The following is a 24799-nucleotide window of genomic DNA, read 5'->3' on the forward strand; positions in this document are numbered from 1 at the left end:
GCTGAGCCGCGGTTACCCGTGATTTGGCAGTGCTATGGCAGTGAAACAGCCGCCGACGGCCATACCCCGTACAAAGCACGGCAAAGCCAAAATTGACCAAAAATTACCACTTACGACCACGTCCACCAGATTTTTGTATCTTTTTGTACGTGATATAGACGCGGAGTGCTGTGTGACCGGGCCTTTAATTATTGTTTTTGTCACAATAAAAATACAATGTGCACCTTTAAAGTGGTAGGCATGTTGTGTAAATCAAATGGTGCTAACCCTTCAAAAATTCATTTTAATTCCAGCTTGTAATGCAACAAAACAGGACAAACACCAAGGGGGATGAATACTTTTGCAAGGCACTGTACGTGCCTCATCGGCTATCAGCTCATGTACGACTCCATTTCGTGGAATAACTGTTAAATGTATTTGCATCATTACTATGGAATGACTTCCAGGCATTTTATATTTAAAGTGACACAGGTCTATGTATTAAAAAGCTGAATAGTACCCTGTGGAGCTAGAATTATCCCTAGGTACTTGAATCCTATGCTGTTTTGCCCGGTGCCTTGTGCCTGTGAAGGAGAATGAGCTGGAAAAACACCGCGCGCTAATGTTTACACTTGGGTTCAGAAACGGCCAAAGTTTATCCTTATTATAATATTATAATGAGTGAGGTCGCAACAAACATGGCGGAACCGGCAGCCTCTGACACAGAAGCGAACGCTTGAGAGCCAGCAATATTTACTCGGCTTGTCTGCCATGTTTTTTTCCCCTCTCTTTTCTGGCACATTTTGACTCTGACAATGTCAGATACTTCCTTAAAATCGTAATTTTTTTTTTTGTCTCAATTTAGGAGTCTGCGTTCAATCTGGGTGATCCACCATGTTTGCTGTGGCTCTGACGCACATGACCTCACGTGACTTTTCTGAACTGACTGCCGAGCGGTTTGTAAACAGACTGACATGTGGTTAGGACGCCCCGCATTAGGAAATATAGTGTATTGAAACAAGATGATGCATACCAGGTATGGGGATGGGTATCCGCTCAAACAATTCAGAAAGGGGAGTGGATTAAATGATTCCTGAACCAGTACATCGACCTGTGTCACTTTAAACGAATAACCTGCTTGATAAACTTTATCATACTTCTGCTTTTAGCCTAGTTCTGTAAATTCCCCCCCAAGGTCGTGAGCCATCCATCTCGAGCGACACACGAACAGACTCGTCCACAGACAGCTACAGCTATAAACACTCACACCACGAGTCCATGGCCTCACACTTCTCGTCGGACTCCCAGGGAACCATCGTGTGCAACCCCGAAAGCGCTGCATCGCACAGCAGTCTGGATACAACAGGTACATCCAAACACACACACAACCCCATGTGTACATTTGTTCTAGAAAGGCATTTTTCTTTCCAGAATCATGAACTTGTTTTAAAAATAATGCAGTAGACGTATGTATAAACACCTAGTCCAAGCATATAAATAAAAGCACAGTCATAAAAAACCTTGAAAATCTGAGAGAGTATTTTATGACTGTGCTTCTCTCCTTACTGTTTGCTTCAAAGGCCCTTTGACTGATAGCGAACCTGCACAGCGCCACACGCCTAAAAAAAGTGGGATCACAGATAGGAAGAGTGGAGTCGTGGACAGGAAGAGGAGTGCCAGCCGACCCCGCCGATCCGATGAGAGAAGTCGAGCCTTGAAGACTGATGAGGTCTCTTCTGCAGGATACCACAGTGAGGGTATGCAGCTTACACACACACACACACACACACACAGACACACAGTAGAGGGATAAAGCAGGAAAGATCCAACAGGAAGTCCAGCACAACAGGACTAAGCACTTTTTAAAATGTAAAACTGAGATCAACATCCTCTTAGGAACGGAGTTAACTCTCGGTAATAAATCACAGGATTGATGGAAGTGTATTTTTAGCACAATTTGGGTTGTTTGTTTGTTTTTTATCAGTTCCATGTTCTAACTCCTCCTGTTCCTGTTTATAATGATTTCAGGTGAGACCCTGAAAGAGCAACAGGTCCCTCGAGGCACTCCGAAACCCTGCTCAAGTCGTTTGCGGGACTTTAAGGACAGCATGAGCAGCATGATCCTGAGCAGGCCGCTATCTGCCGACAGCACCAGCAGTGAGTCCAAGTCCAGCTCCGGTGGAGGACGCTGCAGGCCAGCCTGGAAACCACGCCGAGACGCTCTCAACATCGATAGCATCTTCGGCAGAGAGAGACGCAAACAGGCCGGCTACGCTCCATTGGGCACCGTGCTGCCTGAGGATACCAGCCATCAGGGGGCACTGTCAGGCTCACTGGATCAAGTGGGATTTGGTGCCAGTTCTGCATCTAGGACGCTACCATCAACTCAGGGCAAGAGGATGGAACCTCCTCGGCTCATCCAGAGGATGGAGAGTGGGTACGAAAGCAGTGAGAGGAACAGTAACAGTCCTGTGAGCCTGGACATCCCCATTCATGAGGGAACTGTGAATGGATCACACAGGTACACTCTCTCTCTCTCTCTCTCTCTCTCTCTCTCTCTCTCTCTCTCTCTCTCTCTCTCTCTCTCTCACACACACACACACACACACACACACACACACACACACACACACACACACACACACCTGTCAAATCAGCTTCTAAAACACTTAAAAAAAAAAAAAAGAGAGAGTTACTAAAGTGCAATATGGTCAGATTAAATTATTTCAAGATCTAAAGATAAGTCAGTACAGTGTATATACTGTAGCAAGCTGCAGGCCTGGAACAGTGAAGCATCAGTGATGATGAGTGAAGCTCGAAAATAAAAGGTGTTTGCATTCTAGCAGAGCTCCATACTTTGATTGTCATAAATTTTTGATGGCTTTTGTGACCATATGGACATCCTGTACCACCACAGGGGACCCGATCATAGGTGCAAGGCAACGTATCGCAAACACTTGACTACCGGATACCGAAATTTGTATCGTTATTTCCATAAGATAGATGGGGTTTTATCCAGCGCTTATTAATTTGCACTGGCACAAATTGTTACTCTCACTCAGTATCTTTCTACTTTTTATTATTCTTATTATTATTCTCCAAACATTTTTTAGGACGCTACGTATTCCCTCAGTTTTCAACCAATCATCACCAAATTTCACATGAAGAATACCTCTGGGCTGAATTATGTTGCTATGACTTTTGGTGCTGATGGAGATCATCGAACCGGAATGATCCATGAAAAACAGGATTTCTTCCTCACTCAGCATCATACTCATTCTCTCTCTCTCTCTCTCTCTCTCTCTCTCTCTCTCTCTCTCTCTCACACCGTTCCAGATCTATAGGGTACAGTGACCAGATGTCCCAGTTTGTAACAGCTAGCACAAATTACCCTGACTTTTTAGTCACAGTATCTATCTAGTTGTTATTATTACTATTATCTTCTTAATGTTCTTAGGACGCTATTCCCTCAGTTTTCAACCAATCATCACCAAATTTCACATGAAGAATACCTCTGGGCTGAATTACGTTGCTGTGACTTTTGGTGGTGGTCCGGATCACTGATCCGGAATGATCCATGAAAAACAGGATTTTTTTAAAATCACTTATAACTCTGTCAATTTTCATGATTTTTCTTTCAATCAGGTTTTATTTATTTATTTATTTAGTTCGGGGCGGCACAGTGCAACTTTTCCTCACTAAGTGTCATTCTCTATCTCTTGCCTTTCTGGATCTATAGGGTATGATGAACAGACGTCCCGGTTTGTGAGAGCTAGTGCAAATTACTGTTAGCCTGGCAAGCCAGACTAAATGTGAATATTTAGTCTGGCCTCGCTCGTAGACATTTCCGAAGGGTGTGGGTGGAACAACCCGCTGTCTTTCAAACTGTCTCTGTGCGTATAGGCCAACGCTCTGACCAATCAGCGCAACAGTGACTGTGACGTAGTCAGAGCGACAGAAAGCAGTGGGGGAGGCCTTGAAATAAATAATTTTTCAAAATGCATATTAATTAATAAACAGGTTCTAGATATTAAGAAGTTTGGAGATAATGACCACAAGTTTGGAGTCTGTACCACATACTTAACATACACTTATTTTTTTCAAGTGTTTTTCAAGGGTTTGCTTAAACTGTTTTTGAGAGTTTTTATTTAGTGGTGTTTGGTGAAATAATTTCCCTTAAATTTAAAATAACGGGAAAATAAGAAACAATCAAAAAGTAATGTTTCAAAGCTGTTTATTAATTCTTCGTACTGCACAAACTAGCCCCATCCTTTTGGCTACGAGCGGAGCCAGCTGGTAGATCAGACTTTTGCCATAGCCGGTCGGCAAAACAGCGAAAACGTCCTTCTTGAAAAGGAATGAGCGGAGAGCCTCTTCCTGCTCATGTTTCAACGAAAACTCCAAGTCTAATTCTTCTAAAACTGATTCCAAAGCGGAGTCAAACGCGCGCTGTTCACTAGCCGTAGCCATCTTTCCTGTTGTGCTTTCTCCAGCGTCGCGCAGCTTTGTCGTCACTCCTGCAAAAGCCCGCCCAAAGAATCCAAACAAAAACCTTGCGTTGTGATTGGTGGGCACGATTTGATGCCCGAGGTGTTTTGTTGATATGGTGCGAGGCTAGACCCACTCGCTAGGCAAAAAATATTTTTGGCCGCTAGGTGGGTGGGTCTAGTTTACTAGGCTAAATTACTGTGACTTCTTAGTCAGAATCTGTATCTAGTTTTAATTTTCTTTTTAAAAAATAACTTTCCAAACACATTTTACAGCTCCGCTTTTAGGCAGTGCCCCTCTCTCTCTCTCTCTCTCTCTCTCTCTCTCTCTCTCTCTCGCTCATATATTAGTCCAAATGACCGACTCATCAGTCTTTGTGGTTTTCCTAAAAGATAATAAGTAAAGTGATTAGACGACTGTCTAAACTATCATTGTGTTGCATTTGTTCTTTTTGTTACTTAAAGCTTTTCCTTTTAGAATAGTTAACAGTTAACTGTCTAATTATTTGATCATTAACTTATGAAAATGATCCTATAAAAGCAACATTATTTTATACATACAAGATATTGTGACTATTATATATCAGAAATCAATGTATATATTAGAATCGGGCAGTGGTAGGTTTCCCAAAAGCCTCTTAACGCTAAGAGCATCTTAACTCGGAGAGAGAGTGTTCATTATGCTGCTTGCTCAACCATTTAAAGATGATTTTTGTGCTGCGATGCTTTTGGAGCTTTTTCTGTACTTAAAGTGCCATTCCACCATTGGATGTATTTTTTTGGCATAAAATACAATATATTTTATGACAACATGACTAGACAGAGAAATCTTTTAGCTTCAAAATGATATATCAAACATAATTTTTTGACAACGACAAGTATATTAATTTTGCGACCAAAGTCACCTACCCTTTTAATTTCCGCGCGGTAGTGAAACGTGATGTCATCGGCAGGTTCCCCTTCGGCACAGATTATCAGCTTCGGAAAAGAAGCGAAGGAAAATAGCAAGTGATGCCCAAAGGAGACGGTCGATGGTGAATATCGGCACAGCAATCGACAAGTGGAAATCGCGTTCTATCCGCCATTGCTGATAATCTGTGCCACGTCACACGTGACGTGGTACACAAGAAGGGGAACCTGCCGATGACATCACGTTTCACTACCACGTGGAAATTAAAAGGGTAGGTGACTTTGGTCGCAAAATTAATATACTTGTCGTTGTCAAAAATTATGTTTGATATATCATTTTGAAGCTAAAAGATTTCTCTGTCTAGTCATGTTGTCATAAAATATATTGTATTTTATGCCAAAGAATACATCCAATGGTGGAATGGCACTTTAAAACAGGACCGATGCAGTTTATACTTTTTGCTTTTTTACCCCCCACCAACAGTTCTTCTTGTTTTATTTTTCTTAAACTGAGCCAAATGTACCAAATGCAGGGAGAAGATGCTTGTAGTTGTACAAGTGGAGCTGAGTACATGTGCTTATAAGTGTAGCTTTACTCACAAAGGCGCAGATGGTTTCTTGCAGCTTGTCACATTTAAAGCCCCTTTCACGTACAAAACCTGTTATTGTATGAGGTTAAAAACAGCACAGAATAGATGATAAATTTTCATTCCCACTCAGTCTTCCATAACAGAAAAGTAACAGATATTGTGTGTTCCCACCTGATTGTACAAAAGATGAACCGCCGTGCGATGTGTGAGCCATACGAGACTGGATGTGATGTATAATTCACGAGGCAGCAAGTTCATTGTCGTGAAAAGCCTAAGCTGAAATATTAGCTAGTTGGCATCAGTTGAGCTGCATCATGTCTTTTAAAAGAGTTCTCTTCCTGTTCCTGAACATTTTTGTTCAAGCAATGGTTATTTATAACATTTTTTGCTTATACTGTACATATCTGACTTTTTTTTTTTCTTCGTGTTTGGAGATTGCTGCCGGATGCTTTATGTTGAGGCAGTACGAGTAATACCGTCGCAGTATCACTACATTATTTACTTCACCGCTAACAGCATTATGATCGGTCACAACACACAAATCTGATATTCCAATTCCTACTAGAACCATGGCATAAGATTTACTGTGAATGTTATTAGGTCGCCAGAGGAGAGATTAATGTTTCGCTTTTGCTGTTTTGCTCCCATTCCCACATGACATCATTACAGCATAATTAACAGTTACTCCATGAAATCGAGTCGTACATGAGCTGATAGCTGAGGTGGCTGTAAGCCATGTATGATGAGATTGAATGGACTAACTGTTTTATTTTATCCACATTCACTGGATTTTGAGAAACGGAGCATTTTTATGGTTATTTTTTGCAAAGTCGATAAATAAAAACTTTATACAAAACATCTGACAATCATTTCCGCTTAGAATGTAAACAAACCGGCGAAATGACAGTCGCGATTTGTGGAAAATGCTGTAATAATAATTCTTGGGGGGGGAAAAAAAAGATACGTTCTTACCATCAAATACTTGTATTCCATAATTTATTGCTTTTTTTTTTCTTCTTTGGGGTTTTTGGCGGTTGGCGAACCAACTTAAAGGTGCATTACCGCCAGCGACTGGGCTGGAGTGTGAAACAGGAAATATTGGGCAGGACATATTCTTTTAGCCATTTCTGTTTCTTTTAAATACTTGATAATTTTTGGGGTTTTGTTTTCGAGTAGAATTTTTACTTCATCTTCGGTTGGTTCAGCAACATGTTCCGCCATTTTGTTTTTCTCTACTCATGGTATATGAGCTGATATCCTAGTAGTGGAGTAGCCAATCAGAGCGTACGATTGCTCATATCCAGTGAATATGGATAGAATAATAACAAAACATAGAGTTTTCCGTGTGCGTGCTAATGGGATATTATACAGCACACATTGCAGAGACATCACCTGATCATTTGCTTCTTGTACGCTTTTCGCAGTGTAAAGGACACAGGTTTGATAAAGCCACCCTCTGGTGTCGGCCCCGCATGGAAGAGTGTACAGAAGTCGAAAAGCAGCAGTTCCCTCCTGCAAGATGTCAAAGCTTCCATCAGAGGAAGCAGTCAAACGAGTTTAGGTGTGTAATTTGTATGTTGTATTATGATCTTACTTGAACATCAGTTTTATTCATTATTCATTCAAGTAACCGAAATTGGGACGTTTTTGGTTATCCCCATGATGATTTTTATTTATTAAACAAAACTCCTTTGGGTAAGGGTAGCTGTATTATTTAGCTACAGTGGTGCACATGTCCGTGGAAGTATGCTGCAAAGACTGAATTACAAACGTATGTATGAAGCCTCAGGGGGCCGAAGCGAGCTGGATGAGCTCCAGGAGGAGGTGGCACGCAGGGCAAGAGAGCAAGAGCTGCAGAGGAGGAAGGAGAAAGAGAAAGAAGCAGCCATGGGCTTCAACCCCAAACCCAGCAAGTTCATGGACCTGGATGAGCTGCAGAATCAAGGTCAGAGTCTAACAATGCTCAACATTTAAGGAGGAGGAGAGGAACCAGGGGCATTTCTGGGGCTTTGCTGCTGCTTGGGGCAGTGTGTGTGTGTGTGTGGGTGGGTGGGTGTGAGAGTAACCAGTAGCCAGATGTCACCACATTGTGTGTGTGTGTGTGTATGTGGATGCTTGCATTCACATGTTAATGTCTACGCGTGGGTGTGCGGGTTTCTGGGCTTCACTGTGATGCGGTGCTTTGGTGTGCGTGTTGTCTGCAGGTAAAGGGGACGGCTTTGAGCGATGTGTGCTGGATGCTGAAGCTCTGTTAGATCAGTCTCTGAGACTGGAACAGGCAGGCGAGGTCGCTGCCGCACTTTCTGTGGTAAATGAAGCCATGTGTAAGTAGCAGTAACCTAATTTTACAATTCTGTCCTCCACATGTGCCATCTCCACCATGTTTGTCCACATATATATGGGTCTGTCTCAGAAACTGGGTACTGTGGGGGTACCCCACTAAATATACTCAGTCAATAAACTGTACGGTTTTGAATGGTGATGTTGGTTTTAATTTGAAATAAAATGATGAAAGAAATAATACAGATAAAACTAAATCTTTGATGTGAATATTCAGAATTTGGCAAAAATTCTGCAAATTTGTGGAAAAATGGCGGCTTGATCTGGGACATGATAAACGGTCGACTACATCGCATTCCCTTAAAAAGGTTGTAGTCCACTGAAAAGTCTACAGTTATCACTAATTGTATTTTAACTTGTAACTTTATACACCTAAGGATTGGTGCGCTCACAGAATAATCATAACATCATGCAAAATATTTGATCACCGTTGTAACTCCATTTTCCGCAGACCCAAAACCAATACGATCGTGTGTTTTGATCTAAACGGAAAGCCTCAGGGTCAAGGTCACGACCTCACCAAAAGTAGTAACTTAAAATCACTACGCCATAGAAAAATTTAGTTATAAATCTGCAATTTTGTTTTATAAAACGAAAGCTGAAAGTTAGGTATAGAATATGTTTCTTACAGAATGTTACGATGGTAGCTGGTCTTGTATGAGTTTCTGAGCTATAAAATGAGTTGTGGTCTATTTTTTACCGTAGCGTGTTATTTGTGTGCGGGGAAGGACACGCATTAACAATTTGCATGTGTAGAATGGAATTTTCCACTCCAGCAGTTAGAAGTTGATCGTGCTTCCATTTGCGGTCTTTGTTACGCGGGTGATCTGTTCGGACGTTATCACTGAAAAGGTGAGTTTTGACAGTTTTGTTTTGTTTTAGTCTTGCAGTATAAGGCAATAGAATTTCTTTTTCATCTTACTTTCATATTTCGTAGTGTTTGCGTATTTTTGGCCAATATTTTGCAACCATGGTCAATTTAGATTGAACTTTTGATAGAATCTACGGCCAGTCATTTTGCCCCGCCCCCGCATCGCGCTCCGTCCGGTGCGGTAGTGATGTCCTGATGCTCGCGTGCCACAGCAGAGACCCGCGCGACCTTCAGCCAGTACAATCGCTGTTCTTTTACCACCGCCGTTATTTTCAGCTTTCCGGTGTGGTGTTGATTTTTGCATTGTGTCCTATTTCGCCATATCAAATACCCAAAATGTATCATATTATTCATATTTAAGTGAATAATCAATTCAGTCATCATAACTTTGCATTTTTAACCCAAGGAATCAAAAAGAGGAAATTTATTCAATATTTTCACTCTGTGAAGGAGGGGCTTTAATTCTTCATGATGTAGTTATTTTATATGTAAATCAATTTTACAAAAGCATTTGAATTGTAATCAAAAAAATTTCCACAGTGGAGGCCAGATAAAGCGAGATACTATCTTTATTCTTATTAAACATGACAAAAGAAACATTGAGTGTTCGGTAAATGCAAAAAAAATTGTAAAATCAGAAAATTTATTTTTTGACCATAATGTCCCAAATGAGAGACCAGTTTCTGAGACGGACCCACCCACACATACACCAATCAGCCATAACATTATGACCACTGACAGGTGAAAGGAATAACATTGATTATCTCTTTACAGTGGCATATATCAAGCGGTGGGATGTGTTATGCAGCAAGAGAACAGTCAGTTCTTGAAGTTGATGTGTTGGAAGCAGGAAAAATGGGCAAGTGTAAGGATCTGAGTGACTTTAACAAGGTCCAAATTGCAGAAGTGGACAAAGTACCCAACTTCATTACTTAAATCAAAGTACAGATCCCACTGGTCAAATGTTACTCCGATACAAAAAGTTGTCCAGTCAAATTTTTACTTAAGTTAAAGTACTGAAGTACTTGCTTTTAAAAATACTTAAGTATTAAAAGTCCATTTTCTGTCAAAGCATCGTTGTATTGTTGACACAACGCTTACAAAACCTAATGCCTCTAAAGCAACCGACTGGATTATTTTGTGAATTCACAAAATGAACGCATGCTGTGCCATCATGGCGATTTAACGTTAAGCTAGCTAGTCAGTGAAGCTCCACCTGACATGCTAGCAAACTCTTTTCAAACTCGAAATCATATTGGGTGGCTAGCGCTACTAGAAAATAAAGATTTCTACATTGTTTATTTGGCAAGATTATGCTAAAACATATTTCTGAAAGGACTTCAGATAAGTTAACGTTATTCATGTTAGTGTAACTCTGTTTTTGCATGCTAACTAACAGTGTCCAACTTAACTAGCTATGTTTAAAAGCGGTGGAATTCCCAATATACTCATCCATTTTCATGGCGAAAGCGGCAGTAGACTCTTGTAAAACACCACTTGCTCAGGTCTTAACACCAGAAGCTGCCATTTTCCCTTTCTTCTAATTTAAATACAGGGCTTGAAAACAACTTTAAAAAAAAAAACCTGCCACACAACAGTGAGGATCCAGACCAAATACGTAGAAATAACTACTTTTAGGTTTTAGATTCAAATGAAGAAATCCAATGAAGCGCCACACACATTCGTATCGACAGGTAATTTTCATATGTCCAAACTTTTATTGAGGAATCTAAATCTAAACGATTCCACACACAGGAATAGTTGGGCCAACTGTTTGCTCACCCCCCCTTTTTTGTCTGTTGTCTTGTCGTTTTTGTTTGTTCTATATATTAATGTAAAATGTTATTCGGAGTAAGCCCCCCTTAGATGAGCTTTAATGCTCTTGGGGCAAACGCTGACCCAAAAAAACTAGCTATGTGTTAATGTTAGTCATGGACAAGACGATGGCAACTTGGCAGGCAAATCCATAGAAAGTCATTTGACTAACCAGACTATCGCTATTGCAAGGTTATCGCCAGCTCTAAAAGCACAGACAACTTCGTTGCAAGGTTTCTCTTGGAATAAAACGTTTACAGACCTCGATATGCTTCTGCAGGTCAGACGGCGAGTTTTTCTAGGCCGTGATGTGGTTCGTTTTCGGCAAACGTTTAAAACGAAACAAATCTTTAATCCTTTCAGAAAACTGAAACATGGGTCCTAAGTATAGCCATGGGTGTGTGTGCATTCTCCAGAAGAACCGCCTCCTTCCATTCTGCCATCAACTGACTGTGTTCAAATAATGCTGCTGAGAAATAATTGAACTTGATTTTATAGTCTATGGACTAGTGCTGTCAAAAATGTCGCGTTATTAACGCGTTAACTTGACTCAATTTTAACGGCGATAATTTTTTTATCGCGAGATTAACGCTCTGTGACATGATGTAGGTTTTTCATAAGCTTTTGAAACTGCCAGGAACTTGGAACAGAGAGTTTGCTTAGAAAAACGATAGCAGCTAGACTGTAATGCCACGCCCCGCACAGCCAGAGTCCTCTGCCCTCCCCCGAAGAGCCACGGTGCTCGGCTTAGGTTTCGTTTTCCCATCGGCGGCTCCAGCCCCACTTTGCAGTGGCTGTGACAAGACGTGTTATGCTCTGCAATAAGTAAAAAAAAAAAAAACATTGGTACAACCGGGCGGCACGGTGGTGTAGTGGTTAGCGCTGTCGCCTCACAGCAAGAAGGTCCTGGGTTCGAGCCCCAGGGCCGGCGAGGGCCTTTCTGTGTGGAGTTTGCATGTTCTCCCCGTGTCCGCGTGGGTTTCCTCCGGGTGCTCCGGTTTCCCCCACAGTCCAAAGACATGCAGGTTAGGTTAACTGGTGACTCTAAATTGACCGTAGGTGTGAATGTGAGTGTGAATGGTTGTCTGTGTCTATGTGTCAGCCCTGTGATGACCTGGCGACTTGTCCAGGGTGTACCCCGCCTTTCGCCCGTAGTCAGCTGGGATAGGCTCCAGCTTGCCTGCGACCCTGTAGAAGGATAAAGCGGCTAGAGATGATGAGATGAGATGAGATGAGATGGTACAACCAGTGTTCGAACTATGCCGATATTTTCGGGGGGTCCCTTTTCTTCCCTTGGGGGGGTGCTTGCGCTTGTCTCAGAGCGCGGATCTCCATCGCGCGCTCACTTCGGATATGCAAATGCTTCCCGTTACACACGATTGCTATGTCAATAAACATCATTTTGCCAATATTTTAGAGACCCCCCAACATTTCCCAAATTATGTTTTCAAGGGAGCTCATGTCTGTTTCAGGGGATCTCGGATCCCCCGAGTACCCCCGTAGTTCGAACGGTGAGCAACCCCATTCACTTTTTTATGCTGATAAGAGAATTACATGGTTTTTCATGTGACAAAAATGTGCGATTAAATTGCGATTAATCGCGAGTTAACTATGACAGTCGCGACATTAATCGCAATTAAATATTTTAATCGGTTGACAGCACTACTATGGACGTGACGTGACCCTAGTGAATACTGATGGGCTGTCTCAGTGTCACCTGGGAAAAACCAATCATGTTTTAGAAAAAAGAAAAAACATCCACTTTCAAAGCTGCTTCATAGTAACGAGGACCTTCATTAGAAATGTAGTGGAGAAAAAGTACGATATTTGTCTTTCAAATGTAGTGAAGTTAAAGTCATAAGTTTCAAAAAAAAAAAAACTTAAGTACAAATACTCAAAGTGTACTTAAGTACAGTACTCAAGTAAATGTACTTCGTTACTGTCCACCTCTGCCAAATTGTGATGGCTATATGGCTGGGTCTGAGCGTCTCCAAATCGGTACATCTTGTGGGGTGTTCCTGGTATGCAGTGATTAATACCTACCAAAAGTGGTCCAAGGAAAGACAACCGGTGAACCGGCGACAGGGCGTCGGAGGCTCATTGCTTCCCATGGTGCATACAGGCTAGCCTGTATGATCCAATCCCACAGAAGAGCTACTGTAGCACAAACCGCTGAAAAAGTAGTTAATGCTGGCTAAAGCAGAAAGGCGTCAGAAAGGCTTCCTGCGCTTGCCCATTTTTCCTTCTTCCAACACATCAACTTCAAGAACTGACTGTTCTCTTTGTCTTGCTGCCGAATATATCCCACCCCTTGACGGGTGCCACTGTAATGAGATGATCAATATTATTCACATCACCCGTCAGTGGTCATAATGTTATGGCTGATCGGTGTATAGTATATGTGGATGTGTGTATGCTTTCTTTAAGTAATGCAGCCTTTGTACAATTCATGAATTACAGCATCATTTTCAAAAATGATGATTTGACTGGAAGGAGAGTTCTGTCTCTGAGCTGTGTATCTTTATCTTATTGGTTCTGAACAGAAGGTCGTATTTGGCAGAAGGTTTATTATATTTAGGGTTTTAGATCGCTAATTTCTCTAAGCCTCTTATGTGCACAAGCACGGAAAAAGTGCGTTTTTCATAATATGTCCACTTTAAAGTGTCTGAGCCAAATGATGATGATTACTAGACTAGTGTTTTGAAACGTAGAAAATGACAATAATAAGCTACTGATATTGTATAATTAAATAATATTGGCTGGCTTTTTTTCGTGGTCTATCAGATATATTCCATTCAGTTAGCATGATATTGAACGAGTCTTCGACTCGTTCAATATCATGCTAGCTGAATGGAATATATCTGATAGACCACGAAAAAAAGCCAGCCAATATTATTATTATTATTATTATTATTATTATTACATACATACACATTCCTTTCGGGTGTTCAACTTTTTTTTTTTTAAATAAATGATGCATTCTTTCTTTTGCGTTTCTTTCCTTCTTCCTTTTCTTTCTCTTCTAATTTGTTGAAAGTCCAAATAAATCCCAGTACATGTTTAGCTGTTTCAGTTTTACGTGCTAAACTCTGTCATGTTAGTTAGCAACGAGAGAGAACTTCTCAGCGTCTTCATATCTCTGCTGTCGTATTAATAAAATGAGGCGATAGTTGGCATGCCAATGGGGGCGGGGCATAGCGCTATGGCAACCTCTTAATACGCTTCTTCGGATGTTGAGGGTCTGTGCTGGTTTGTAAATGTCAACATGTGTCTGTCATCCCTGTGGTCCACAACACACACACACACACACACACACACACACACACACACACACACACACACACACACACTTCTGTGTTATTCCCATTCATATACCATGTTACCACAACCTTCCTATATCTGTGTTCAACAAGTTCCCCTGTGCACATGGTGAAATCTTGATCAGGTTTACTGAGCTCACAAGAGAGTCTTCATGTCTGTATAGGAATGAGACTCGTATTGAAGCTTGGAGGGATTTCAGATGATTCTTATTTCTGTTCCTTTTTTTAACGTTTTCGATTCAGACGACAGTTTGTTTTAATTTCATTCCATGGCTCAATGCAACTCATTTTAATTTTACAAACTTAACATTCATCATAATTTAACCTTTTTTTTTCCCCCCTCCTGGAAAGGATTACGGGTTTAACATTTGTGCAAGGTTACAGAATCAAGTTTTCCAGCTTTCACCCTTCCTTTCCCCTCCTTATCCAGCCCAGTATGATACTTTAGTTGATACCAAATATGTTTGCATGCATCCCATGACGAAACGTTTTATTTTTCTGCATCTTTTCATTCATTCATTTATTTCTTTTCTTTTTTTTTTTCTTTTCCTTTCTTTAATTTTGTGTTTGCTGCTGAAGCCAAACTCAGGCATGCCATGCATGAGGGCAGTGCTAACGGGCAGGGCAGGACAGTGGCTGAGGCCCGACTGCAAAAGTGTATGAGGAGGGCACGAGGCCTGCAGCAGCGCATGCAGCAGCAGGAGAAACAGCAGCAGCAGAAGAAGCAAGAGGAGAAGGAGGAGAGGGAGGAAGAGCAGGAGCAGAAGCTGCCCATCAGGTACCTGCTGCTGGCTCTGATGTGTGTGCGTGTGTGTATGGACACACTCTATCCGGAGCGCCCGCGCATGCACCTCTGTAAGAAAAGACAAGGTGCCTAATTAACAGGCAGTAGATTCACAGGAGAACAAGAAGAGTGGGTGAATGACGGCAGGTTTTACTGTTGATGGTGTTGGTTGCACAGGGGACAGCGTTACAGCTTTTGTGTAAATGAAGAGGTGTTTCCCCACCGAGGTTCTTGAACCTAAAGCGTTCTGAACACGCATGAGTTCCTGCTTTGCTGATCCACTGTGGTGCAGCATCTGTGGCCAAAAAAGTAATAATAATAAAAGAGTCAAAGTTAAAACCGAATTAGTGTCGGTTGGTTTTAATTATTTCTTTTCCCCTGCAACCTGTGCAAAGCAAAAGCTTTGCAGAAACATACAGTACTGTGCAAAAGGCACCTTATTTTTATTTTTTTCATACAAACTTTCTTATGGATTTCTATTTTATGACTTCTCCATTATTGAGTCAGTACAAAAACATTTTAGAGTCCAAACGTTCATTTTCCAGCACAAAATTAAATGTTACAGACAAAAAAAGGTTTGTTTCTGAGCAGTATATTACAGTACATAAGAGAGCACTTTTCAGATTAAAAAAAGAAAACATAATGAAGGCTACTGGGTTCTATCCATCCGTTATCTGTAACCGCTTATCCTGTGTAGCATCGGGGACAAGCTGGAGCCTATCCCAGCTGACTATGGGCAAGAGGCGGGGTACACCCTGGACAAGTCACCAGATCATTGCAGGGCTGACACACAACCATTCACACTCACATTCGCACCTACGGTCAATTTAGAGCCACCAATTCGCCTAACCTGCATGTCTTTGGACTGTGGAGGAAACCGGAGCACCCGGAGGAAACCCATGCAGACACGGGGAGAACATGCAAACTCCACACAGAAAGGCCCTCATTGGCCGCTGGGCTCAAACCCAGGACCTTCTTGCTGTGAGGCGACAGCGCTAACCACTACACCACTGTGCCACCCATAGCTACTGACTTTGGTGCAAAATTAAGGAGCAAGTGTGACAGTCAAAGTGTCCAGAAGAACTGTGGCTGGTTCTGCAAGATGCTCAGTAAAACCTACAGCTCATTTCCGCATAAAACTGCACTCATTGTACCTGAGACTTTTTTTTTTAAAGCAAAGGGTCATCTCACACCAAATATTGACTTTGTTTCAATTATTATGGCTTACTGCTTACTGTTTATAGTATTTTTTTTTTAAAGTTGAAAGATTTCATTTCATTATTTTTAAGCCGTTTTTGCTCTACAGCATTTCTTTACATGTGCCGAAGACTTTTGCACAGAACTGTATGTGAAAAAGCTGATGTACAAAAACGCTTTCCGAATCACGTACTAGCTAAATACAGGCTCTTTGAACGAGTTGGCTGTTCTGTAAAACTTGTATTTGACTAATCAGTGACGCACACCAATTGCTGTTCACAACAGGAACTGAAAGGTTGTGGGTTTTATGGCCCATGAATGATCAACCGTGGTTCCTCAGGTGTAACTGCACCTCATGTTCTTGGGCTCCTGCAGGGGAAACACGCCTGAACACCGAACAATAGATTAAACCATATTCGCTGTTTAGTTGAATTAGAAGTGTGTGTGTATTCATTGCTGTGCAAGTGGTCATTTTCATGTCTTTTCTTTTTTTAAATTATTTTATAGTGAACAGCCTGTCAAGATCCAAATACTTCTGACAGATGCTCAAGAGGAGGTTGTGGATGCGCTCTCAGAAGCTTCCTTAGGCCCGCCATTATCATCTCCCATCATGCCCCATTCCCCTGCTCCATCCACTCCGGATCTCTCCCACTCCTACTTCAGAGAGAGCCCCGAACGTCCTTCATCCGTCGATAACAGACAACATCATCGCTCTCACTCAGACTCACAGGAGCGTTCCCCTGCCTCTGCCCGCACAACCTGTAAACCCAATGCTAATGTAAACGCCGCTCCCCGGATGCCTTTGCCAGCCAGCGACAGACCTGAAGCTCACACACATGGGCACAATCGTCAACCCCCTGTGTCCCGGAGCTTCAGTGTCCCTCGCTCTTCTTCTTCCTCTGATCACTACAGCTTAGAGGAGAAGCCACAGATGCTCCACTCACAACAGTCATCGCTCTTCCACTCTCCATCATCACAGCGCCCTGATCCCTTTCCACCGACACAGAATCCCATGTCCTCTTCCCCTTTAACCCCCTGCCTCATGCCACGCTCCACCTCACCGGCCAGGCCCATGCCTGTCGAGCGTTGGGCTGAAAACGTCACCAGATACTACAATTCCCAGAATGCTTTGCAGCCATGTGGCTCGCCCTGTGAAGAGTTGTCTGAACTCGACTCGCTCTACAGAGCCAGCTTGCGGGCTCCCAGCAAACCACGAGGCTCTTGTGGGCCCAGTCCGCACCCCACCGGGAGACAAGGTATTCATTTGCTTCAGAAAAGAGAGTTAAGGGTCAGGAAGATATGGAAAGGCAGCCTTTAAGAGAATACATCTGGGATATTGAACCAGTTGCATTATAGTGTCTCTAAGGGAAATAAAAAAGTGTACTGAGACCAAACAAAATTGAACCCTGTCACACAACCCAAGGAAGAATCAGTTTCTCAAGGGATCAGGACACTTCGTCCAATGCCGTTTCGTCCAATAGTTGAGACATTTCATCCAAAGCCTTTTTCATATGCACGATCAATTATTTTATATATGTGACAAGACTGAGATATAAACAAACCATAATTAATTTTAAAGGATAACTGAAGTCGTTTTTAAACTTGTTTTATTTTTTAATTAACGTGTTATTCAATTATGTTTTGGTTTTAGCAACCTTATATCGTGACTCGTATTGGCAACTAATTGCAATTAAATATTACACTTATCGGCCTGTTCGGTTTTTAGCCGTGTTGAATTTAGTTCGTTTGGTCCACGGCAGGCGTCGCTTATCCGCGCGATCTTCACGAGACTTTGAAACGTGAAGTGTCACCCAGGTGTCAGTGCTGCCATTTTGAAAACTGTTTTCCAATTGCACAAAAATGAGTTTAAGTGACGATTACTGCCTACTTTTTTCAAACTTTCCTGATTGCTGTCAAAACAAACAAAACTTCCGGCTTGATTGACGTCAGCATTCGAAAGAGGGCGCGCGCATCTTTTGACAACGTTGGCAGATGTTGGTCGCTTTGATTTCCGCTGTACGTTTTACTTCCGTCCTACGATGTCTCACACAGGTCTCAGAGAATCTCGTTTACAGCCATTGCTTTGACATATGGACTGATGTATATTACATAGCGTATTTCAAACACTCATAACTTGCTATAGAGGTTTTCGACCCACGTGACCGTCGCCATGTCGACAAGTAGATGGCGCCATTTTGGCGGTCACAACAATGGCGACTCCCGCTAGCCCAACATGTGGGTTATCGAGCGACATTACACTGTCAATATGCTACTAAACCTAAATTGAATAACTTTTTAAGAAGTAGGCTACTACTTTTAATATCTCATCTCATTATCTCCAGCCGCTTCATCCTTCTACAGGGTCGCAGGCAAGCTGGAGCCTATCCCAGCTGACTACGGGCGAAAGGCGGGGTACACCCTGGACAAGTCGCCAGGTCATCACAGGGCTGACACATAGACACAGACAACCATTCACACTCACATTCACACCTACGGTCAATTTAGAGTCACCAGTTAACCTAACCTGCATGTCTTTGGACTGTGGGGGAAACCAGAGCACCCGGAGGAAACCCACGCGGACACGGGGAGAACATGCAAACTCCGCACAGAAAGGCCCTCGCCGGCCACGGGGCTCGAACCCTGGACCTTCTTGCTGTGAGGCGACAGCGCTAACCACTACACCACCGTGCCGCCCTACTTTTAATATTTAAATAGAAAAACCTACTTTAAAGATTTGTTAAAAAATATGTATTTTCCCTTTTCACAGCATGCATTGTTTGAATGGTTGCCCTGACAACATATGCAAAGATTTCCAACAACATTTTGTGGCAAAAAAATTCCATAACAGTCTACTTCAACGTGATACCAAATAAAAGTAAATTCATTGCAGTTAGAAAAATAGTGTCCAGGTTGAGAGAGAGTGAGTTACATTAATCATATAGAAAAACGCATAATAATTAATATGTCGAGTATCGAATTCTAGTTTTGTCCATTGCATATTCACATCTAAAAAGTACAACCCACCCAACAACATGGCTCTGCCTCGCCTGAGGGCACCGTGTATGTTAAACCTAGACTACACGTAAGCCGCCCAAACACTAGTAAGAAGCCCGGTGCCAGGTAGCCCCATTGATAAGGCTGAGCGGTCCCTGTCTCACGTATATAAAACCATGGATGTATAAAGATAAAACCATCGTAGCCTGACTAGTGGGGCTAGGTGCCAGGTAGCCTGAACACCGCCTAACAGGGCTTACGTGTAGGCTAGGTGCTAGGCTACATGTATAATTTGTCATTTATCTCGCATACAATATCTTTAAACTTTTAGAAAAGTTACCCGAGAAAAAATGTTCGCCACACAAACGCATGTGTTTGGTGGGCTGCCAGTTCTCTCACCTGATCGCCGCGATCCACTTTTCGCGACGCTGTCGATCGGCCAGGAACCTATGGAACGTTAATCCAGGTTTATCCCCTCTTCTGTTGTGGCAGCTAACTGCACAACACGTATCAGGCATTCTACGATAAAAGTAAGCGATGAAGAAGATGGATATTACAAGCGTTGTTTGCTGATAAGCGTGGCTTTGTTTGACCTCCAAAATGGCGGCGTAAACAGTATCACGTGACCCTATGACGTCAGGTCAAAAACCTCTATAGCAGTGGCAAAATAGCTATTAAAATGCATTCCGATATTCAATAAAATGAGAGAAATAGAATTTTGATGATAAATTTGCCTTCAGTTCTCCTTTAAGGGAGTGCATTATAGGGTAGTCACACTAGAGGCGGAATGAGCCGGAATGCCGTCAGAATGAAAATTCCTCGTATATTCCGGGATATTCAAAGTGCATTCTAAAAATTCTGACTGCGTTTTGAGTGCATTCCAAACATTAGGGCCCATTCTTGTGGCCGGCCCGAATGTTTTGCTCATGCTTAAAATATTTGAGGTGCATTCGAAGAGGAGAAATATCGAACGGCATTCGAAGTGTATTCTAACTGCATTTTGACTGCATTCTAAATATTCTTACGGCATTTCAACAGCATTTGAAACATTCTGATCGCGTTCGAGGGAAAAATCGAAATGGCAAGCCACTTCAAATCCTGCCAGAATGTCCCGAATGTGTCTCGAATGAGCCGGAATGCCGTTGGAATGAAAATTCTTCGTATATTCTGGGATATTTTAAGTACATTCTAAGTATTCGAGCTGCATTCTCTTTGAATTCTGAGACATTCGAAACATATTCGGCGGCTATTCCGGGAGCGTTCTGACTGCATTTGAGGTGAATTCGTACAGCATTCGAGGCACCTTCCGACCAGACTTCGGGTGGTATTCGGGCAGCAATTGAACCACACTCGTATGGCATTCGAAGTGCATTCTTAATATTCTTACTGCATTCTAACAGCATTCTAGGTATTCCTACTGTGTTCCAACTACATTTGAACTGCATTCGAAAGCTAATACACCCGGAATGTGCAAGAATCATTCGAGGCGGGTTCGAAGCGCATTCTAAGTATTCGAACAGCATTCTTATAAAGCTGTAAGAATGTTGGTCAGTTTGAAATTCCCGCCCAAATGTGGCACGAATTTTGAAAAATTTTTCATTCCGGCTGGTTCTGCTTGATTCCTGCTAATTCTGAATAAGTGTGACAGGGACTTTAAGCAGGTTTATGACTGTGTCTGGCGCGATTTATACACCTAATAATCTGTATGTGCCTCCCACTGTCAGAGAGCGGTAGGAGACGGATGCAAGCGCATCCGAAGTAATGGTTATTAACAACTGTGAAAACACACAGGCAAACAATTCAAAACAGCAGGCAATCTCGTAAACGTGAAACTAGCAAAAGGTCGGGCGAGGCACAAACAGGCTAAATCAGGCAAAGACAGAAACAGGATCGGAAACCCAGGGAGTCTACACGGGAGAATAAGACTCGGTAACACGCACTGACATGGTGCAATACTTCGCACTGAACATGCGTTTTCTCAGTCTTTTTATATGCATATGATCAAGAGGCATCAGCGTGCCTATATATCTAAGGACTGAGAAAACGCACGTTTTTCTCATATCTGGATATCATATCTCATATCTCGCACTTGCCAAGGATATCTGACAAGTGCGAGTAGAGATTTTCTATGTAATTTGGTCTAATAAAAATGATCTCTCTCCACAAGCGGTCCCAGCCGAACGTGCCTGAAGTTGACACTCGCTGATTCCCATCATTTCCGGTTTCATTTTCATTTTGCAGAAATGTATTTTGCTTCGGTCAAATTCCATTGAGGATTCCTGTGGGTTTTTTTTTTTTTGAACAAATACCTGAAATATAAAATAATTGATAGTGCGTATGAATAAAGGCTTTGGACGAAATGTCTTAACTTTTGGACGAAATGACCTGTATCCTTTCTCCGAAGTGAACCTTTTCTATTCTGGGTGACACCAGATACTGGGATTATAAATCATTACTTGTATACAGGTGGAGAAGAGTAAAGGCAAACATTTATCAAGTGGATCGAAAGGATGTTCAGGATAATCATATTGTGAATAAAGTGTCCTGTAAGTGAGCATGGTTTTTATGAGAACAGCAAATGTTTTCAGAAAGTACAAACAAATACTGTGGTATGGAGTTCACGATTCGACTTTCCCACGATATTTTTTTGGAAAAAAAATGTCTTTCCCCAAAAAAGCAACGTTAATTTTCCTTTATCAATTTAAATATTCCTTTTGTTGAATAAAAAAACAACAACTTAATCTTCCTTTATAAATAATAATATTTCTCATTTTAGATGTTTTTCATCCCGTTAGAGCTGTGTTACTTCTGCCCACATTGACGTCCTGTTCATTCCCTTGATTGTATGTTATTGTTCCGTCTGCTCTCTAAACAATGCGCTTACAGTTGGGAGAAACTAAAATTACCAGCCTGATGATAACCGTGATTCATTTTTTTAGTTCATCGATTCAAATTGTCATAAATTTTGTATCATGATTCATCATCACACGGTATATCGTTCCATGCTCTTCTAGAACTGGCAATTGGAATTCAAATCACAGGTTCATCTTAATGTTCTCCTTCTACTATGTTCTCATTTCTAAAGTAACAGTTTACACTTGGATGGGACGTATATGGCAGATACGCCACATAATATAAGCCTAATAATAACCGGATTAAGAAACAAGTTATTTAACAAGGAAGAAGGTATAATTAATTGCAAGTGAAGTTTTCTGTGCAGAGACGTTTAATTAATGTTTATGCAAGAAGTCTCCAGTTAACGTTCATGGGTAAAGCTGGAGCGAAGTTTTTCAGGATCGAGGTTGTTTGTTCAGTTTAGTTCAGTTTTTATTTTTCATATGCATGTGAACACAGGGTCAACATTACAATGAAATGCACCGGATGAGAGAAGAAACAGAAACAAGTCTCTCAGCATTGGAGCTCTACAGAAGTTTAAAAGTATAGCAATGTAAAAATTAAGTCATAAATATAAAATAGAAATAATTAAAAGGTCACATATAAGGGAAAGTGTATACACATGTATTATCTCGGCAGGGGGTTGGGGTGTAGCACAAGCGCCGGTGTTATACATTGAAGAAAGTGATGCATGCGAGTACCAATAATTGCACACTGGGAAAAGACAATTTAAGTACCAGTACCAATTAGTGGTTGCACAGTTAACATTACAGACAGAATAAGCAGAGTTTACTTTGCGGTTTTTCTGGAACAAATGTATTTATTTTTTGGTCTTCTTAGCGTCAAGGGAACTGTTTATAGGTGCTTTAAAGTAAATGACAACAGGGGTTATCTTAATTGTTGGCAAATCTGTGTGGTGTAAGAGGAACTAAACACTCGTTGTAATTAAAAGCATGCCGTTCTTGGAAAATAATTAGAGGGTAGTGTCAGATTTTATTCCTTTTTAAACAATTTCAAGCTTCAAGGTTTCTTTGTCACTGTGTACATGTACAGAGTGAGATGAAATGGTGCATTTCTGCATGGACCACGGTGCAACGTACAACAATGTGTCTATTGTACATGTTGGGCATAGTACAAGACAAACAGCATGTTAGACAATACTACAATGAAGTAAGCTGATCTGCTCAGCCCATCCAAACAGTGTACACGAGGCAGTGTTGTAGTCGAGTCACTAAACCTCGAGTCCGAGTCCAGTCTCGAGTCCCCAGTGTTCAAGTCCAAGTCATTAAAGAAAATTTCGAGTCGAGGCCGAGAACAAGACTCCAACTGCACTGTTTGACGGTGGCTGTTGCTGCCTTTATGTGAAAGCGTCTCTGCTACTCTGTTGGACTAACGTTACTACTTGACTGCCCCATTTTAGTTAACAGGCTACAGATAAAAAGCTTGTTCATCACTCAGCAAGCCCCGCCCACTATCAACAGGGCAAATAACATGAGAGACGGTTAACACTAGCTAGTTCATCGGTCAGCAAGCCCCGCTATCAACAGGGCAATGAACATAGCATGTCACTTACTGCTCTGGGTGGAGTGAAGTTCGAGGCCGTCTCCTCGATAGTTTTTCTACATATGGAACACATTGCAGTGCATTTTTTCTCACTGCACAAGAAGTCTGTATAAGCAAAGCGGATAATCCTAGGGGCTTCTCTCCAGGCATTTTAGCGCCGTTAATGTTAGTTTGTTCCTGAACATGACGTATGAACAGGTGAATGTGCATTCTCTTGCACAAAATTAGTATAAAAATTAACGTAGATATAAAAATCTTATGCCAAATTATTAGGGCATTCATTCATTCATTCATTCATTCATTATCTCTAGCCGCTTTATCCTTCTACAGGGTCGCAGGCAAGCTGGAGCCTATCCCAGCTGACTACGGGCGAAAGGCGGGGTACACCCTGGACAAGTCGCCAGGTCATCACAGGGCTGACACATAGACACAGACAGCCATTCACACTCACATTCACACCTACGGTCAATTTAGAGTCACCAGTTAACCTAACCTGCATGTCTTTGGACTGTGGGGGAAACCGGAGCACCCGGAGGAAACCCACGCAGACACGGGGAGAACATGCAAACTCCACACAGAAAGGCCCTCGCCGGCCCCGGGGCTCGAACCCAGGACCTTCTTGCTGTGAGGCGACAGCGCTAACCACTACACCACCGTGCCGCTTATTAGGGCATGTTACAAAAAATATAAAGAAAAAAATCCGAGTCCTCATCTCCAGTTTATGAGTCTGAATGCAGTTAACGCACGAGTCCATGTCCGAGTCACGAGTCAGACTTGAGTCCAAGTCCTTGACTCGAGTACTACAAGTCTGACATGAGAAAACCGTACTGACCTTCATCATTGAAATAAGTAGCAGCAATTGAGTGCAAGTGCCAAGTCAACTACAACATGAAAGAAGTAGTTTAGTCAGTTCTAATGTAGCATTCGAGCAGGAACCAGCATTTATACAGTATCAGTATTGAACACACTGAGAAATCATTTAAATACACAGCCATTACTTGTACCCAAAGTATACTACTTTGTGTTCTGTCTTATCATCTAAGACCTCTGACAGG

The 24799-nt window shown here is 41.9% G+C and overlaps 1 protein-coding gene across 5 annotated transcripts in view; it reads left to right on the plus strand.

Moving 5' to 3' along the window:
• The window catches only part of usp54a (ubiquitin specific peptidase 54a), a 176001-nt gene that overhangs the window by 134521 nt on the left and 16681 nt on the right, over nucleotides 1–24799 (plus strand). For 3 of the 5 annotated variants that reach the window (XM_060926288.1, XM_060926287.1, XM_060926289.1), the window contains exons 11-18: nucleotides 1175–1345; nucleotides 1560–1736; nucleotides 2008–2500; nucleotides 7390–7526; nucleotides 7749–7910; nucleotides 8170–8289; nucleotides 14891–15089; nucleotides 16800–17548. In XM_060926288.1, the coding sequence (XP_060782271.1) occupies nucleotides 1175–1345; nucleotides 1560–1736; nucleotides 2008–2500; nucleotides 7390–7526; nucleotides 7749–7910; nucleotides 8170–8289; nucleotides 14891–15089; nucleotides 16800–17548 (2208 nt within the window). Of the gene's footprint in view, nucleotides 1–1174; nucleotides 1346–1559; nucleotides 1737–2007; nucleotides 2501–7389; nucleotides 7527–7748; nucleotides 7911–8169; nucleotides 8290–14890; nucleotides 15090–16799; nucleotides 17549–24799 lie in introns of those variants that run through there. The other 2 variants (XM_060926290.1, XM_060926291.1) reach the window with 2 other exon arrangements.

The sequence above is a fragment of the Neoarius graeffei genome, chromosome 7 (genome assembly GCF_027579695.1).
Source record: "Neoarius graeffei isolate fNeoGra1 chromosome 7, fNeoGra1.pri, whole genome shotgun sequence".
Lineage (NCBI taxonomy): Eukaryota > Metazoa > Chordata > Actinopteri > Siluriformes > Ariidae > Neoarius > Neoarius graeffei.